The following is a 21,111-nucleotide window of genomic DNA, read 5'->3' as shown; positions in this document are numbered from 1 at the left end:
ACCTATATAGAATGCACTACAACACCAACACAAGGCCCATATACCACCCCCTGAAGTCACAATTAAAATGTTTCTTAACAAACAACTTCCTTTTGTTAATCCTAAAAGACTCACAGACTAGAATATGCTGGCATTGGTTACAATTGTTGCATTTCAACATGCCCTTAGAACTGACTTCACTTCTCCTAACAAATTCTTAAAACTTTTCCCTTTTCTAAACACAAACATTGGCCTGTTGTTGAAATTCTTATTGCAACCATCCATATTTGTGATAACTGGCCAAAACGTTTTAATCACATCCACTATATCATATATGTTAGTAGAATAAGTTACAATCAAGGAGTATTCAAAATTACTTAAATTACCTTTTGTACTCATATTGTTACCAGCAGACATAGTACTCTCTGCCCCCTGGACATCACTAACAGGCATTGGTAGCAGTGGCATAAAAATCCCTCTACTTCTTTTAACATAAACCTCATCTTTCACTGAAGTCAACAATTCAGATTGGTACCCCCATTTCAGAAACATATCCACCAATTTATCTGCCTCAAGATGAAATCTGACATCACCTGTAATCATACAAGCAAGCCTAACCAGCTGGCCTTTAACCACAGCTTTTTTATGAAACGTCTGGTGCCAGCTATCAAAAATGGAGGTATGAATTAGAGAAAGTACTTTTGCAATAAATATTAGAGAAAAAACATTAATTGTCAAAGTCTTTGGTAAGAAAAATATCCAAATAGGCCAAACCATCTTTACCCACTGAATGAGTACATTTTAATAAGGAAGTACTTTGATTGATGAAATCCAAAAACTCATTTAGTTTGGCCTCTATCAACCCACACTAGAAAAATGTCATCCAAAAATCTGGCGTAGAAAGTCCAACATCCACTAAAGGGACTGTTAAAGACAAAACTCTTCTCTCAATATGCCACGACTAGGTTGCTGATGGTATTTAATAGTGGTGTTTCATGTGTAAAACAGTTCTGAAGAAGTCTTGTGAAGAAGACAAAAGCACTTGACTGCTATAATTTTTATCAATAAAGTGGTCCTGGAAGGAGTCTGTGCCTCATCCTTTGGTTCCTGGTTATTGGTTTTTCTTTTTCTTGTTTTACAACGAATAACTCACAAAACATTGCTTCAAAGACTAACTCGCATTCTATTAATTTATATATATTATATTATACATTATATTACATATATTTCTTCTTATAACCTCCTCTCTCCCTCACAGCATGGTTTCAGACCCAAGCATAGTACAACCACTGCTTTTCTAAGGGTTACATATATAGTAAATCACAACAGAAGCTCAGGTATTCTGACCTCATTCCTATTTTTGGATTTATCCAAGGCATTTGACACAGTAAATCATCACATTTTCCTAATTAAACTCTCTTCCCATGGGCTATCACCCTCCTCACTTAACTGTTTTTTTAGTTACCTCAATAACAGGTCCCAAACAGTGAAATGTCAAGATGACTTCTCCTCTTTCCTTCCTATATCCATCAGACTCCCACAAGGCTCCGTCCTGGTATCACTACTGCTTAACTTATTTATCAACAACCTATACACAGCAGCCAAAGAGGCCACCATAGTATAATATGCCAATGACTCCACTCTAATATGTGCTGCTAAGACACTACATATCCCAAAAACCTTTCCTCTCCACAGAAGCTTGGTTCAACAACTCATAACTCCTCCTAAATCCATACTGCTACTACTGTTCACCTCCAACTCTCTACTCCCCATAACTACCATTACAGTCATCCAATAACACCAATATAGAACTGGTGTCCTACATCAAACTACTAGCTTTGATTAAAGATGGCCACTTGAAATTTGATGTCCACCTTCAGCAAGCCACAAAGAATACACACCATAATCTAGGCTTCCTCTGTAGTGTAAAACACTACATTACTGACTCTGTTTGACAAAACATAACCAATTTTTTCTACTCCCCACTCTATTATATGCCTCTCCTATCCTAACCAATCTGAACTCCTTTCTATCAGCCAAACTAGAACAATGCTACAATAAAGTACTCAAATTCCCAACTAATCGGCAATATAAATCACATCACATAATTGCCTCTCTCACAAACTTAGCTGGCTCAAACTAAATAGCAATCCATTGTACTCACAGTTAACTACAATCTTAAAACCACTAAGCAACCCTGAAAAATGTATCTCTCTTCATTCTGTCATTCAACCTTACACTATTAAGAGACATCCACGTTCCACTGACAAAACATCATACTCCATACCTAAACCGAACAATAATGCTATACACACAGCACTACTAATAGCCAGAATACCATCTCACTCCACTTAAGAATGGCCTGTAACCTGAAGGACTTTAAATGCTAGATACCCTGTGATTAACTGGGAAAACTACTCGTTTACCAACACCTTTGCCCAATGGTTCTTGGAATTCATAAATTCCAATGCCCTGGATCAACTAATCCATAGTCCCACCAGGGGCTCCAATATCCTAGACATAGTAATTACCAACATGGGAAATCGATGCTCCACACCTATGATCACCACCTCGTTGGTCAGGTCTGACCATAAGTTAATCACCTTTAACATCCACATCCCACCCCCACCCCCCTAGTAAGGAAACCTCCATAAAAAACTTCTCCAAAGCCAACCTCATGCTACTCAAGTCAGAAGTGACAAATTTCATGACACCCATGCAGACGGAAACTGAAAGTATGACTGCTGAATCCTACACAAAGCACTGTACGAGCAAATCCACTCATGCATGAATTGTGCCATCCCAAATAGAACCAAGATTCTCTCCTCCAAAAAAAGGAAGCCAATCTGGTGGTCCCCTGCCATAAACAAACTTTACAACAAAAGGAAGAAACTGTTGCAGAAAAGAGAAAAATCTCAGGATGCAAAATACTTCCTTACAAGCCTCACTAAGAAGCTGAGATCCCTCATAAAATCCTCCAAAGTTAGTTACGAAAATAAAATTGCCAAAGATTCCAAAGACAACCACAAGGCATTCTATAACTATGTCAAGAATCTAAATGGCAATGTTCATATCTGCTCTGAGCTACAACAGAATGGCATTAAATATACTGATCCCAAGGATATTGCAAATATCCTGGCAGATTAATTCAGTGCCTCCTTCACCCCCCTCTCACCCCCTAAACGGCCCATCTCGATACAGGAAGACTGCCAAATTCTGGTAATAATGGAAACACAGGTAAAAAAACGCACTCTCCAACCTAAGAATACAGCATCCATGGGACCAGATGACATCCCGGGCTGTGTACTACATGAACTACAAAATGAACTGGCACCTCACCTAAGTGTCATGTTTAATCATAGCCTCACCTCAGGCTTCGTGCCCACTGACTGGCACACAGCTACAGTTCTCCCACTCCACAAGGGGGGATCCAACTTGGATCCCAGGATCTACCGCCCCATCAGTCTGACAAGCCTGATCTGCAAGGCCATGGAACGTATTATCATGGAACTTATAAACAAAGACATTGGCAACCTTCAAACACTGGACCCCACCCAGTTTGGGTTCGCGAAGGCCCGATCATGTCTCCTGAACCTGATTGACTTCTTTGAATCAGTCTCCAGAGCCGTGGACGAGGATAAGGCGGACCACACAGCCTATCTGGACCTCACCAAGGCCTTTGACACCATTCCCCACTCTGGAATCATAGATAGACTTACTAAGCTGGACATTAATCCCTACGTCACTCGATGGGTTGCCTACTGACTTACTGACAGAACCCACACTGTAAAAGTAGCCGACTCTAAATCCAGCTCCAATCAAGTGACAAGTGGAGTACCTCAGGGTTCAGTCCTGGGACCTCTCTTGTTTGGCATCTACTTCTCTAAAGTACAGGCCAGCACTAAGGGACTCTGGCTAACAAAGTTTGCAGATGACTGCAAACTAGGAGCCATTATTGAATCCCCAAATGATGTGGATACTCTACAAAAGGGTCTTACAGAAACAGATGCTTGGTGCCAGAGCCATGGGCTCAAGCTCAATGCCAAGAAATGTATAGTTATCCCCTCTGGGAAAAAACATGTACCCATGAATTACCACATAGGTGGCAGTACACTAAACACTGAAAGTGTGATAAGAGACTTAGGGACACAGGTGGACAGTGGTCTCACCTTCAATAACCACATCGCCACAACAGTCAGGAAATCCTTCTATGTGGCACACCTCATCACTAAGGGATTTTCATCCAGAAAAAAGGAGGTCATTGTCACACTGTACTCATCCCTCATTAAACCCATTATAGAATACAACGCCCCATTTGGTATGTACCTCTCAAGACATCTGCAACAACTGGAAAAGCCACAGAAATACCTCACTAAAAGAATCACAGGCCTAAAGCAGAAGCCCTACGCTGACCGCCTTAAAAAACTCCAGCTATACTCTGTCGCATATCGTCTACTCAGAGGTGATCTCGATCTCTGCTTAACATACAAGGCCATGTCAAACCCAGAGCTGTTGGGCATGCGACACTTAAAGAAACCCCAATCCCTCAGAGCCACACACTCCAGGGATCTAAACCTTGTCATCACAATAAACAAAACATGCTGGAGGGATAGGTTACTGACCCCCTTGGCATTTTTTTCTGTGCATTTGCCTAGCTGTTTAAATCTGTGCTGTTAGCCTCTCCATTCCTTTTACTATTTTGGTAATCATGGATTGAATGCTTTCTATAGCCTAATTTCTATCTATGAACCTATGAACAAATATCAGAATGTCATCCTACCTTCAAGGTAAGCTTATGATAAACTCAAATAGAAATGTCTTGGGATAATATGACACACATGTCCTTGGAAGAGAACCCTAACAGAAGAGATGGAATTCCCTTGAGAATACTGCAAGGTTAACATGCAAAGTGCACCTAGGGTCTTTGATTACAAACCACATTTACAAAATGTATGGAGTTGTATCAGTGTAGCTCGTCTGTCATTAAAACTGGTGAACAAAGAGATAAAAGTCATGCTTGCAAGGATCCTTTCTGAATTCATTCTCAATAAGATACTCAACACACAGATCTATCCTTAGATTTTCAACTATCTGACCACAAGTCATTGAATTAAATATCATTTCTTAACTGCTACTTTGGATCTGTGAAGAGATGCAGTCTTTTGTATGGAATTAAATATTTCTGCTAACTCTTGCTCTGGTTTGTGCAGAAGTACAGTGCACAACATTATAGTCTGCATCTGTACAGAAACACAATGTAATCCAGTCAGTGTAACACACTATTCTTCAGTGAATGGTTTGTTATACGCAATACCTGATGCAATGGGATAGTTCTGACATAGTATCTATTTTCATTTTGCGGTTTCAGAAATGAGACAGTCATCCATCTCTATCATAAACAGGGATGAAGCTCTAAGCATGACCCAAATTACCCCAGTTCAAGAAACATCTAAGATGCTGCAAGATCCAGTTGGGATGGAAGTGGGGCTATGAGTGAGTTGAAGGATCAGCTTACCATTTTACTGGGAGGGAGTGGTGGTTCCCCACCTCGCTATGCTCTAGCACCACCAGAGGCCGGCATAAAAAGACACTGGCTGGAGGAAAACAGGCTTCCAAGCCAGTGTCTGTGTGTGTATGGGGGGGGGGGGTACTGGACCCCCCCCAGTGATGCACTGCCTATATCACCATGAACAGAAGGGGTTAGGATAGGGTAGGGGAAAATGCCTCTTCCACCTATGATAGAATGATGCAGGAGACTGAGTAGTGGTAAAACTTGTCTGCCGAGGCTAGAAGGATGTGTCTCCCTTCAGGGTGCTGATCTTGTGATAAGCCAGACTCTCAACAGAGGGGACGGGATGCCCTCAGTCATAACCGGATCAAAAAGAATGGTTTCCTTTAGGCCCCAATCTGGGGAATAAGCCAGATATATTTGATCATGAAAGCACTGGTGCACACCTCTGCAGCTGCTAACTGAAGTTGGAGTGTAGGTGGGAAATGACCAAAGAACCCTCCTGACTATCTGAACAATGGCCCTCTCCAGACAGCTTTCACCCGGAGTCTGAGTAAATTTCTGGATAGGTGAAAAACAAAAAAATAATCCTTGTTTTCCCGCCTTCCTCGACTAGTTTAGACCAGTTTACAGGCATTGCTGTATTCTGGGCTGTGGTGTAGTTCCTGTGTTGTCCATTACCTTACTTGGATAGAAGGAAGTTTCTTTGCTCACCAGTGGGAGTGGGGAGCCTTGAGCAGCCTACCTGTCCTTGGGGGAAGTGACCTCAGCACAAGAAGCTGTAGTAATTGGTTGTTTTGGACCATTTCTAGCTCTTTTGTAGTTCACTGTTTAAAATCCGCATTTGCATGGCTTTGCTTGTCGCATAAGCAGCCAGTTAAACAAGGTTAAACTTTTTCTGGGTCCGCCAAGTCTGCTCTTCAAATTTTCCCTTAAGGAAGCTCTACTCTTAGTATAACCAGACTACTCACTGTATTATAAGCCTAGCACTTGTTCTCAATACTTCTCTACTAAGTAAGCACTCTCGTACTAAGTAAAGCACTACATCTTCTTACCACCCCTGTGAATATCTACTTCCCTTAAAGGTATACCACTCCCTTATACTGTTCTAGCATGTCGAGTGGTAGATTACTGGCATCATCTCCAGTTCAGCTGGTCAATCTGGGTATCTTGAGACAATGCTACAATTGTCTCATGTACACAGACAACCCTCTCCTCCTCCCAACAAACACAAATACATGTGAGAGATGCAACTATATAGCCAAACTGGAGGCTGAACTCTCTTAACTCAGGGTTGGCATGACCAGACAGGAGGAGATGGCAACCACACACACAACAATCCCAGTCCCACATAGACCTACCACAACTGCAAACCAAACACATAAAAACACAAAGACATACTCGGAGGCTCTAATAAAAACTTACCAAAACAACAGAGGCTCCCAAAGCAGACATCCAAAAATCCACCACCTCAAAACAAAACACATGCAACACATACTTCAATAAATCAGTGTGTCGACCAATCACAGCCCTTAAGGCCAAACACCTTGCCTGATACACTAGTAATAGGTGACTCCATAGTCAGACACACTGATGTCCCACTGACCAGGCTGAACAAGGAGAAGGTGACTGTGAGCTGTCTATCGGGAGCTAGGATCCGCCACATAACACACGCACTCAGGTCACTCCAAAGCAAGTACAAATATGACTCCGTCATTGTCCATGCTGGTGTGAATGACCTGAGACGTACCTCCCTGGACTACATGAAAAGAGACATAGAGGAGGTCTCCGAATATGTAGCCCAGGCTGGTATGACCCTGACCCCGAGCAGCATCTTGCCCTCACCAAGAATGATACCACAATACAAAGACAAGATGATCAGCTTTAACAATTGGCTCAAGTACTGGTGTCATTCTAAGGGGATCCAATGTCTGTCTGCCTGGGATGATATGTTGGACAAGCCACGCTGCTTCTAAGGGATGGCTTACACCTGTCACCACTGGGCTTCCGGATATTGGCTAAGGCTCTTGCCACCCCATAGTGCCTTTTTAGGCAAGGCTCAAAAGGCAAACCCACCTCCTTAGAAAACAAAATGGAAAAACTAAGGGTAATGCTGCTCAATGCCAGAAGTCTAAATCTCAAGATTCAGGCACTTGATGCACTCCTCAGCATGGAGAACATCACGCCTGTGCAGTAACTGAAACCTGGTTCAAGGCTCCTGAGAGCACCCCAGCGCTACCAGGCTATACCTCGTTTCATGCTTTTCGCCCCAAAACCCGGGCCGAACCACAAAGGGAGGGGAGTGTCCATATTCATAAAGGACACCCACACCTCCAGGTTAGTAGCAACTCATGAAGCATCAGAGACCATACAGGTGCAACTAACCATAGGCAAAACTGCTATACAACTGGTAGCATGTTACAGACCACCCTCCCAATCTCAAAAACCCCACTCAGCCTTCCTGAAGACATTGGAGGATATGAATGTATCACAAAATACCATCATATTGGGAGACTTCAACTACCCAAACATAGATTGGGTACATTATTCTAGCCCTAATACCCTAGCCCAAAGGTTCCTGGAATTCATAAATTCAAATGCACTGGAACAACTAGTCACCTCTCCCACTAGGGGAGATAATATACTAGACATGATCATCACAAACATGGGGACAAAATGCTCCACACTGGAAGTATACCCCTCACTAGTGAGATCTGACCACAAACTAATCACCTTGGATATACATATCCCACCTCCACCCCCAGCACAAAAGACCACAGTGAAAAACTTCTCAAAAGCAGACTTCACTCTTCTTAAGACTGAGATGGTATCCTTTAAGCCCACTGTGCCAGTGGATACCACATCCCACAATGCCGAATCCTTCACAAATGCTTTCTATGGACATCTCCAAGAATGCATGGATCATGCAATCCCAAACAAATCCAAGTCCCTCTCCACCAATTTAAGCGTCCTGTCTGGTGGACCTCAGCCATAAACAAATTGTATAACAAAAGAAGGAAGCTACTGCACGTCAGAGCGAAATCCCATGAAGGGAAGACATCTCTGATCAACATTAGCAGAAAACTACGTTCTCTCATAAAAACATCCAAGGCAAACTTTGAGAGAAAAATCGCTAAGGACACTAAAGATAACCACAAAGCCTTCTTCAGCTATGTTAGAAACCTGGGCAGAAACCCTCAGATATGCTCAGAGTTGGTTCACAACAACAAAAAATACACTGAACCCACAGATATTGCTAACATTCTGGCTGACAGGTTCAGTGCAAATTTCTCCCTCCTTCACCCCCAAAAGAAGAAATACTTATCCCAGCTGAATGTAATCTCCTGTCATCTCAGATGTCCAAGTGAGAACCGCCTAAACAAAGCAAAAAACACAGCATCAATGGGACCTGATGGTATCCCGGGTGCGTGTTACGTGAACTCCAAGAGGAGCTAAACCCACACATAAAAATGCTATTTAACCTTAGCCTTACTTCGGGATATGTACCTGAACACTGGCGTACAGCAACAGTGGTCCCACTCCACAAGGGGGGTGCCTCTACAGACCCTGGAAACTACCGCCCCATAAGCTTAACTAGCCTGGTCTGCAAAGCTATGGAAAGAATCATTATGGAACTCATAAACAGAGACATAGGGGACCTACAGACACTTGATCCCATCCATTTCGGCTTTGTAAAGGGCAGATCCTGCCTTTTAAACCTGGTTGACTTTTTCGAAACAGTCACTAAAGCCATTGATGAGGGCAAAGCAGTCCATACAGCATACCTGGACTTGGCTAAGGCCTTCGACACAATACCCCACTCAGGCAACATAGATAAGCTAAACAGCTTAAAAGTAAACCCTTATGTCACTAGATGGGTTGCAAACTGGCTAAAGGACAGAACCCATAAAGTTAAAATCGCTGGAGCAATGTCAGACTCAAAGCCAGTCACAAGTGGTGTCCCACAGGGATCTGTCCTGGGACACCTCTTGTTCGGCATTTATTTCTCAGATATTAAAGCAAACATGGGAGGGCTGTGGCTGACAAAGTTCGCAGATGACTGCAAACTAGGTGCCATAGTCAATACACCAGCAGACACACACATCCTACAAAAAGGCCTCACTGAAATGGACAACTGGTGCCGTAGTCACGGCCTTAAACTAAATGCCAAGAAATGTATAGTCATCCCTTTTGGAAAAAACAAAGAACCCACAAATTATCACATAGACAGCAACCCACTGAGTACGGAAAAAGTAATCAGAGACCTAGGAACCCAAGTAGACAGCGACCTCTCATTTGACACCCACGTTGCCAAATTGGTCAGAAAAACATTCTACCTTGCACACCTCATCATGAAGGGATTCACATCCAGATCCAAGGATGTCATTGTACCCCTATATTCCTCCCTCATCAGACCCATGATTGAGTACAATGCCCCATTTGGTATGTACCTCACCCGGCATTTGCAACAGCTGGAGAGACCACAAAAGTACCTCACCAAAAGGATCAAGGGTCTCCAACATATGTCTTATTCTGCCAGACTAAAGAAACTTCAGCTCTATTCAGTAGCATACCGCCTGCTCAGAGGTGATCTCTGCCTGACGTACAAGGCCATGTCCAATCAGAATCTGATGGACATGCTCCACCTCAAAAAATCCAAATCCATCAGGACCACGAGAGCTAAAGACTTAAACCTCGGCACAAGTATGAATAGGACATGCTGGAGGGATAGATTCATAACCCAGAGGCTTCCCATGCTTTGGAACAGGATCCCAGTTCGTATTAGGCAGAGCCCTCACTGACTCTCTTCAAGAGAAATCTTGATGAGTGGATGGGAGATCGTGACGTTTACCCAGGGGTCACATCTGTGTCACTGCTAGACAGGGGCACAGTAAACTAATTCTATTATATAAGGGGACCTTCATTGTGTCACTACTAGACAGAGGCACAGTATTCTAGATTTATTCTGTACATTTTTGTACCATTTCATGGGGTGGCAAAAGCCACATCACTATGGCTAGGCTTACAAATGCCCCAGGGTAGATAGCCTAGTACTATACTATGAAACTATGAAACTATAAGGGGGACTTGATGGTTGAAAGGCACATGGCATAAAAAAGCATCTAGAAAAAATGACAACAAATCTTTTAAGGCAGATGTGCTACAATTACTGAAGATGTTACAGGGTTTAAGATTTGTAATAAAATGGTCCTGCCCATGCTATTCAAGCTTTCATTTTGTGTGTACTTCATGATCTATTTATCTATTAGCAGAGTCATAGATTTTTACTAGGCTAGCATCCCAGGGGGGCCTTTCTAAGCCTAGCCAAGTTTTCCCGAAAGAATAATGATATCCTGTATCCAAGTAAGACATTGAGGGTCAGACATTTATAAGCTACTTCTGTCCATAAGGGACATGAGTGACAGGCCTACTGTAAATTTCATATTCCACATCCACTGGTCTAGGCTGCACCTAGACAACCTAGAAGAAAGTAATCCAATATGAAATTTGAAGAAATCATTCACCAAACCGGAGCAATTATTTTACAGAAATAGAATTACCTTTGCAGAATAAGTTTGCCACCTGCATTATAGCTGTACTTTCTTTACATAAATATATACATATATTTTTGTTCTGGTCCTCTCTGACCAGTAAACTTTGCCCTTGACTACACAAATGGCCTGACTGTGCCCTCAAGTATGATAGCCCTATGGCTTATCCACTTCCCTAATGGTGAGAGGTGAGTGATCTAAAAGAGATATCATCATTTGCACAAGGACCAGGGTTTTTCATTTTATGTTCCTAATGACAAAAACGTGGTCAGTAAGCATTTTTCTTGTATGGTGTACAACAGGAATAGTGTGGGACTATCACTCACTGCTCTGAGTGACAAAAGCCCACAGATGACCCTGCTTCCTGGGGCAAGCACACTGTGCACATTTCTCCAATCTCCACTATGGAAACTGGGGCACCTTGTGTGCCCTGAACATGTGTTTTGTCCCTCCCTGTACAGAGACAGAAGTGTGCTCAGCCTCTTCTCACATCTCCCTCCACTGACAGGTCCAGCAGATGTCTGAGTCATGAGTCAAACTGAGGTCACCTGATTAATAGTCAGGGCTCTACCTCATTATGCTAACATAGCTGGCTTACTTTTTTTTAAATATAGTTAAAACTATTTAGTAAATATATGGGATCCCCTCAAGTTTGATCCCTCTTTTTCCAGATGTAAACTCTCTGATGGCTTCTTACCATGAACTTTTTTGAAATCTATGAATCTGTGAGTCTATGTAATTTCAAAACTGGGAGCATAGAATGTATTACATTATATCACTAGTAATTTCAATAACAGAAATTTTTTTGAACTCTGAATTAAATGGAGTCAAACAGCAGGTACACATGCTGATTTCTCTTTAATGTGACTAGACAACTAGAGAAGGATAACAAAGTAGGGCCAGGAGACAAGGAACATTACGTCTACCTAAAAAAGAATCATTGAATGAAGCCAACAAAGATCCAGAGAGAGTGAATTCAAAGCAGAGCAAAAGAGGAACATTATGTCTGCCTAAAAAGGAATCATTGAATGAAGCCAAAAAGATCCAGAGAGAGTGAATTCAAAGCAGAGCAAAAGAGGAACATTACGTCTGCCTAAAAAGGAATCATTGAATGAAGCCAAAAAGATCCAGAGAGAGTGAATTCAAAGCAGAGCAAAAGAGGAACATTATGTCTGCCTAAAAAGGAATCATTGAATGAAGCCAACAAAGATCCAGAGAGAGTGAATTCAAAGCAGAGCAAAAGAGGAACATTACGTCTGCCTAAAAAGGAATCATTGAATGAAGCTAACAAAGATCCAGAGAGAGTGAATTCAAAGCAGAGCAAAAGAGGAACATTACGTCTGCCTAAAAAGGAATCATTGAATGAAGCTAACAAAGATCCAGAGAGTGAATTCAAAGCAGAGCAAAGAGGAACATTATGTCTGCCTAAAAAGGAATCATTGAATGAAGCTAACAAAGATCCAGAGAAAGTGAATTCAAAGCAGAGCAAAAGAGGAACCTTCGGTCTGCCTAAAAGGAATCATTGAATGAAGCTAACAAAGATCCAGAGAGTGAATTCAAAGCAGAGCAAAAGAGGAACATTACGCCTGCCTAAAAAGGAATCATTGAATGAAGCTAACAAAGATCCAGAGAGACTGAATTCAAAGCAGAGCAAAAGAGGAACATTACGTCTGCCTAAAAGGAATCATTGAATGAAGCTAACAAAGATCCAGAGACTGAATTCAAAGCAGAGCAAAAGAGGAACATTACGTCTGCCTAAAAGGAATCATTGAATGAAGCTAACAAAGATCCAGAGAGTGAATTCAAAGCAGAGCAAAAGAGGAACATTATGTCTGCCTAAAAGGAATCATTGAATGAAGCTAACAAAGATCCAGAGAGTGTGAATTCAAAGCAGAACAAAAGAGGAACATTACATCTGCCTAAAAGGAATCATTGAATGAAGCTAACAAAGATCCAGAGAGTGAATTCAAAGCAGAGCAAAAGAGGAACATTATGTCTGCCTAAAAGGAATCATTGAATGAAGCTAACAAAGATCCAGAGAGTGTGAATTCAAAGCAGAACAAAAGAGGAACATTACATCTGCCTAAAAAGGAATCATTGAATGAAGCTAACAAAGATCCAGAGAGAGTGAATTCAAAGCAGAGCAAAAGAGGAACATTACGTCTGCCTAAAAGGAATCATTGAATGAAGCTAACAAAGATCCAGAGAGAGTGAATTCAAAGCAGAGCAAAAGAGGAACATTACGTCTGCCTAAAAAGGAATCATTGAATGAAGCTAACAAAGATCCAGAGAGAGTGAATTCAAAGCAGAGCAAAAGAGGAACATTATGTCTGCCTAAAAAGGAATCATTGAATGAAGCTAACAAAGATCCAGAGAGACTGAATTCAAAGCAGAGCAAAAGAGGAACATTACGTCTGCCTAAAAAGGAATCATTGAATGAAGCTAACAAAGATCCAGAGAGACTGAATTCAAAGCAGAGCAAAAGAGGAACATTACGTCTGCCTAAAAAGGAATCATTGAATGAAGCTAACAAAGATCCAGAGAGAGTGAATTCAAAGCAGAGCAAAAGAGGAACATTATGTCTGCCTAAAAAGGAATCATTGAATGAAGCTAACAAAGATCCAGAGAGTGTGAATTCAAAGCAGAACAAAAGAGGAACATTACATCTGCCTAAAAAGGAATCATTGAATGAAGCTAACAAAGATCCAGAGAGAGTGAATTCAAAGCAGAGCAAAAGAGGAACATTACGTCTGCCTAAAAAGGAATCATTGAATGAAGCTAACAAAGATCCAGAGAGAGTGAATTCAAAGCAGAGCAAAAGAGGAACATTATGTCTGCCTAAAAAGGAATCATTGAATGAAGCTAACAAAGATCCAGAGAAAGTGAATTCAAAGCAGAGCAAAAGAGGAACCTTACGTCTGCCTAAAAAGGAATCATTGAATGAAGCTAACAAAGATCCAGAGAGAGTGAATTCAAAGCAGAGCAAAAGAGGAACATTACGTCTGCCTAAAAAGGAATCATTGAATGAAGCTAACAAAGATCCAGAGACTGAATTCAAAGCAGAGCAAAAGAGGAACATTACGTCTGCCTAAAAAGGAATCATTGAATGAAGCTAACAAAGATCCAGAGAGACTGAATTCAAAGCAGAGCAAAAGAGGAACATTACGTCTGCCTAAAAAGGAATCATTGAATGAAGCTAACAAAGATCCAGAGAGAGTGAATTCAAAGCAGAGCAAAAGAGGAACATTATGTCTGCCTAAAAAGGAATCATTGAATGAAGCTAACAAAGATCCAGAGAGAGTGAATTCAAAGCAGAACAAAAGAGGAACATTACATCTGCCTAAAAAGGAATCATTGAATGAAGCTAACAAAGATCCAGAGAGACTGAATTCAAAGCAGAGCAAAAGAGGAACATTACGTCTGCCTAAAAAGGAATCATTGAATGAAGCTAACAAAGATCCAGAGAGAGTGAATTCAAAGCAGAGCAAAAGAGGAACATTACGTCTGCCTAAAAAGGAATCATTGAATGAAGCTAAAAAAGATCCAGAGAGTGAATTCAAAGCATAGCAAAAGACACAGGCTATGACCTGTATTTATGTTTTAGAGATGATGAGCCATCTCTGCCAACGATACAGTTACCTACCACTATTATGACATATCTCATGCCTTTCTTGTGAAACTCATCCGCCATAGCTGGAAAGTCACTGAAGTTCTCCTTATTGTAGGTGAAAATCCTTCTCTCATCCATGTAATCCAGATCATTCCACTGCACATCCTGAAAATAAGCAAAGGGAGGCATTAATAAAGTTCTCAAGAATCATAAGCAACCAGTATGCTTTCCATGACCATCAGTTGAAGAAGTCATTTGAACAGTACACTTGATTCAGAAAATCATTCCCATAGAAATACCACTGTCCTACATCCTTTACAGTTCTAAAAAAAAATCACAATCTCATTCCTTTGATAATTATGGGCCACCTTCTACAACATAGCGTTGTTTACAATTTCTATACACAACCGTATCACTAGCATTCATATATTACTCAAGTTCTGTCACCGTTCTTGGGGTATCTTGTAACTTACACTTATGCCTAATAGTCGTTTTACCCAATTCTCCTGCTATCTCCCAGACTTCTCTGTGCTCAGACTGCTCCTCCCCATACGCTTTTCCCTTCATTACTTTTGGTTCCATTCTTATTCTCACATTCTACCACCTTACATAAATTACTGAATGAGTGCACTGACCTGCTCTAATTCCCTTATCCCGGCACACTGCCACTTTTATACTAACACTTCCTTCGTGACACCTACACTTACTATTACAAAATCGCCATCGTTTGCTGCTAACACAATTACACATGCTCTCCTGTTTACCTATTATGTATATTTCATCTCTCCTACTGTAATCAATGCAAATACCATCACTTACACTGACACGATGTAATTGCTCTTTGTATTTTAACCTATTGTTTTTACTGTATTTCACTGTATTCTACTTAATTTTACTCATTGCACCAATTTTCACTGCACTGACTTTTCTTTTCACTGTATTTCTAGGTCTATGGTATACATTATGCCTAAATGTCTTATTTACAGCATACACACAGTTTATTACAGCAATTTACTTTGCATTTGATTTCTCAGTGGTGTATTTTCTTTAGCCTGTTGGCCCAGGTCCTGCCTGAAAAGGGTCTTTCAACCAGAGCACTTATCCAGTTAACAAATGTATAAATAAATAAATAAATTCAAAAATGACAAGCAGGAGTAGAAGAATATATATTGTGCTGACATAAATGAATGCACTCAAGAGCTAGCAAAAATGTGAATGTAATGAAGTACAAGTACTATCCTTCTTACAAAATGGAAACAAGTAATAATGCTTCAACCTGTTAACTTGAGAAATATAATGCAGTGCTAGTACTGCAAGTAAAGCGTGCACACACCCCTCATCAGACTTAACAACCAGCCTTCGAACTGGTCCAAAGCACACACTGACCTACAGTAAGAACTTGTTACTCGTGTAATTGTTCAGTGCACATCTTCAGTACTGCTGTTAAGATATCACAAACTCCAGGACAAATATGAGACTAGCCTATGCCTACAGGGAATTTAAGAGGGTGCCTCTAAGTATGTATTACTATATTATGTTAGTCTTCCAAACAGAACACAGCTTTGTCATTTGTCAAACTACAGCATGGTAATGAGTGAGTAAAAAGCACAGTTTGAGACAGACAGTAAAATATAAGCATAATGTGAAAAATGAAAGGGCAAAAACACTGATTCTCTAAGACCACATCCCAAAAACCTTTATAGATGAAAAAACAGCATCAATGTTTGTAGATTGATCACAAAATAATTGCTTAATTAATAAACCTGCCCCTCCCTGCAGAGAAGTATGAGTAACTTCAGCCTACCAGTGGCATCTTTGCTTCTTCCATCCTCTTCACCACATTACGAGTTATGTTGGTAGTGAAGTAACCAAAGCGGCACAAGTGGAAGCCTAGGCCCCAGTACGGAGGCATGAAAGGATACCCTGGGGAAAAGAAAAAAGAAAATCCATGAGAACAGCAACAGTATACTTCTGCTTCCTTAGTCCTCATATATCCCTACCCTATCCCAGGTCAGTCAAACTCCAAAAAAATATGAATTAACCTAGTCTGCAGCATTCTTTGTATCTTCTAATCCATCCATTTTGTGTCATATGCATGGGAATTCCTTGCCTTCTTTCTGGTTATTTTATAAGCAGAAATAAAAAGCAAGGGCTTGGCTACCATGGTCTTTGGCAGCCTGGTATGATTGTCACCCACTTCTCTAGGGTGGTACACCAGCAATTCTTAACCACCTTTATTCTGGTTCAGCTGAAAAGACTCAATCTTGTAGAAGAGATTTGAATGAGTCTCTTACTCTGCTTACATCCCTGCCTAAAAGCTGGAACTGAGGAATTCATTCACAGGATTGACAGTTACAGTACACTGTAAAGCTTTGGTTTCATACTTCTGGTGAGCTTTGCAAACTATCCAAAAGCAGTTTCCTATCCCTACCTTTATTATTGGTCTCGTAACATTGCATTCTGTATCAGCATGGGAAGCAATGACTGCTAGTCCAGCCTGCTTCATTAGGGATGGCCTACAGATGTGCACACAACAGTGCTTTATTGCGACTGCTGCTTCTGTGATGCTCAGATTCAGTTGCAGTTCTATAGTGCTCTACAGTTAAGGGGTTTAGTGCACTGGTTTTGTAAATTAGGGGTCAATCATAACTTCAGATTTCATCAGTTCTTGCCTAAGGGTGTATTCATACTTCAGATTTCATCAGTTCATGCCTAAGGGTGTATTCACATTCTTCTAAAACACAGTTAGAAAAATTTTATAACAGCCCGATCCTACATCCATTATACTGAAGCATTAAAAGTATCACTATATAATTCTCCAATACACACTGTTAATAAGCCACAGCCAAATAAGGATACATGCATTATGGCACCCACACGAGCACCCTCTCTTCCCACATGCAGTAAGAGTCACCCTAATAACAGGCCTAGCATCCTGAACCTGACCCCACTTATGGTCATGCTCCTAACTCTTTAAGTGCCTCTATTGTTAAGTACACAGATGCACCTCTCACCAGAAAGCTGACAGCTGTCTCTCTGGCACTAGGATTAATGATGTGACAAGCTTCTTAGATCTCTCCCCTCTCCCCAGTATGCATATGAACTTGTAGTTCCCCATGTGGAGGGTGAATGATCTTTGACACTTTATCCTAAGGGAGATGCACAGAGATATGATTGAGCTCACCATGAACGTAGCCAAAGGAGGAAATGCACTTGTTTTGAGCCGTGTTTTGCAATCTCCTAAGAAGATGTCACAATTCAAAGATAAAATAAGCTGATTTTAACAACTAGATGGCTAATTGGTACCATTGGGGATACAATACATATCAGCATGACAGTGTGATGGCAGACAGTCCTGCCTGCTTCACAACCTTTACCTCTCTCCTCAGAGCTTCTGCATACTGGCTAGAACACTATCTGCTCCCATGATGCCTTGCTTAGGTAGAGTCAATTGTAGGGACATCTTAATGTGACAAGTTCTAAACTGGTTTAAATTAAAGGTGGCACTGCCCACTGCTAGGAGTCTAAAAAGTATTTCCCATGACTGAGGCATTCCTGTCGCTTAAACACATACAAATAGGTGCAACCATGTGGTTGCAATATGCTGAGAGCTACCTTTGCACTTGGGTTTAGTACCTACCATTCATTTAGACCTTCCAGGAATTCCAAGAAAATGCTTTTATTCATCCATAATCCTATTATCTCATTCCAAAGTCATCATGATACAAACCTACATTCATGAATATCTGCTGACATTAAATACAATGAACTGTCACAATACTGCTAACTGCAGGTTCCCATCAACATTCCATGCTGGCAGTGATGTATACTTTATTCAGGTTTTGTTTTCCATCTATTAAGCCCAGTACAACAATCTTAGAAAATGTTAGCTACCCATCCAATAAATGAAAAGCCTAGAGAACTAATGAGAAATATGCACTGCAGTTCCTAAAATTTCTAAACACTAACTCCTGGGCCTGTCTTCTGTTTTTTCACAAGCCATCAAGTTCATAAACGATTAACTCAACTTATTAGGATTTACCAAGCCTCCAAGGATTCTGCAGTATTGTTTACATGTTGTTAGTACTTGTTTCTTTCAGAGTTTATTTCAGTATTTCTTACACTGAGTTGCACTTTGCACCTTGTATGCATATGTATATTTACTTTTACATCTTATTCTTAATAGTTGCATGCATGTAGTTTGTTTTGTTCTTAATAGTTGTATGTATGCCATTTATGTAACTCATACTTGGAGAGTCAATGAAACTGGAGTCAAATTCCTTGTAGGCATGTATACTTGGTCAATAAATGTGATTCTGATTCTGCTCCATTAGTAGTATAAACATTTTTGAACTTGTGTTCAAAGATATTACCACAGCCTACACTCCACCCTGCGTCACCCCCTTCCTGATCAAGTCTGATACCCAGATCATTAACTTTTCCTTTAGAACCAGTACTGCCATGCTTACAAATACCATTGAGTTCAGAGGCTACACCAGAGGCAGCCCTTCTCATTTACTTCTAACTTGGACAATTTTAAATAATAAAGACCCAGATTTTAAATATTGCTCTTATAAACTTAGAGAGTTACTAGAATAATATTTGTGTTAGTATGCATCTTCTGAAAGGCTCAAGGACAGAACCCACATGGTTAGAATTGCTGGAGCCATGTCAGACTCCAAACCAGTTACAAGTGGCATCCCACAAGGCTCAGTCCTGGGACCTCTCTTGCTCGGTATATATTTCTCGGAGGTACAGGCCAACATGGAAGGATTGTGGCTGACCAAGTTTGCAGATGACTGCAAACTAGGCACCATAATCGACTCTCCAGCTGACACAAGCATCCTACAAAAGGGCCTCATAGAAACAGACAACTGGTGCCAGAGCCATGGCCTCAAGCTAAACACAAAAAAGTGTATAGTCATCCCCTCTGGCAAAAACAAAGTGCCCACAAATTACCACATAGGTGGTAATCCATTAAGTACGGAAGAAGTAAATAGGGCCCTGGGGACCCAAGTTGATAGCAATCTCTCATTTGAAAACCACGTGGCCAAAGTGGTTAGAAAAACATTTTATATAGCCCACCTAATTATGAAGGGATTCACATTTAGATCAGGGGAGGTCATCGTGCCTCTTTACTCATCCCTCATCAGGCCCATAATTGAGTACAATGCCCCTTTTGGGATGTACCTTACCAGACACCTGCAGCAACTGGAAAGACCCCAAAAGTACCTCACCAAGAGGATCAAAGGGCTCAAACAGATGCCGTATGCTGCCCGGTTAAAGAAACCCCAGCTCTACTCAGTGGCATACCACCTGCTTAGAGGCGATCTGTGCCTGACGTATAAAGCCATGTCCAACCCGGAATTAATGGACATGCTGCACCTCAGAAAATCCAAATCCTATCGAGCTACGCGCTCGAGAGACTTGAACCTCAGCACTGAATTAAATAGGACATGCTGGAGGGGCAGATTCATAACCCAGAGGCTCCCTTCACTCTGGAATAAAGTCCCAGTCCAGGTTAGGCAGAGTCCATCATTGACTCTCTTCAAGAGGAATTTTGATGAGTGGATGGGAGATTGTAGGTTTACCTCGGGTACCACTTCTGTGTCACTGTTAGACAGAGGCACAGTATACTAACCTCGAAAAAGGGCATAGCAAAATTCATTTAAAATGGGTGGCGAAAGCCAAACACACTCTGGCTGGGCTTGTGGATGCCCTAGGGCAGATAGCCTAGTATGAACCTATGAACCTATAATATGAAGTCTGAAACATAATGTCATTATTTGTGACTTCAATCCTCAGTCATTAGCCAGAAAACCACACATTTTACGGGGAACAGGCCAAAAATATGAAGCAAAAATCTGGACAGTTGAGAGGCATGGACTGAGCAGAGCTAGGAAGACTTAGCTGAAAGCTACTTTCAGCTAACAGCAACCATTGCTCTTTCAGTGATAATGGAGAACAATGGACCATGCGCACGTGCAAACCCAGAATATTGAGTGACATGGTTATGCAAAGTCCAGTGTTCTCCGTTATCCCGTTAAACTGTTACTGCCACTAAATATGATTAAATGTGAAAAGCTTTTCATTACCGACGAGCATATTTCTCAGCTGTCTGTGACATTAATTAGAAAAAGTCTAAACACCAAATGTGTAACATGCCCCTCATATGTGGAACTGTGAAGAACATGGACTTTTTAAGACTCAGAATGAGGCACATTCCTCATAATGAGGTCACTTGAGAGGTATGACTAATAATAATGGGTTTTCTACCCATTATTTTTATCTCTGCCCCTGTTTATTGAGCAAACTAGTTGACATCCTTGGCTGTGATGATATGCAGCAGCTCCTATATGTTATGCAACTGCCACAACTTTCAAGAGCTACACAAAAACACTGGTGTGGTCCAGTGTTCTCCATTATCACTGCCCTTTCTTCACTGTTATGTGACTATGGAG

At 41.1% G+C, this 21,111-nt stretch overlaps 1 protein-coding gene across 1 annotated transcript in view; it reads right to left on the bottom strand.

Annotated features, from left to right (window-relative positions):
- The window catches only part of GAA (alpha glucosidase), a 475,499-nt gene that overhangs the window by 122,639 nt on the left and 331,749 nt on the right, over positions 1-21,111 (bottom strand). The window contains exons 7-8 of the mRNA XM_044069630.1: positions 16,455-16,573; positions 14,684-14,815 (exon numbers count right to left, since the gene is read on the bottom strand). Coding sequence (XP_043925565.1) covers positions 14,684-14,815; positions 16,455-16,573 — 251 coding nt within the window. The remainder of the gene's footprint in view (positions 1-14,683; positions 14,816-16,454; positions 16,574-21,111) is intronic.

This window comes from Protopterus annectens, chromosome 4.part0, assembly GCF_019279795.1.
Source record: "Protopterus annectens isolate FY-2018-M chromosome 4.part0, PAN1.0, whole genome shotgun sequence".
NCBI classification, from domain to species: Eukaryota; Metazoa; Chordata; order Ceratodontiformes; family Protopteridae; genus Protopterus; species Protopterus annectens.
This window is presented reverse-complemented; position numbering and strand designations above follow the sequence as displayed.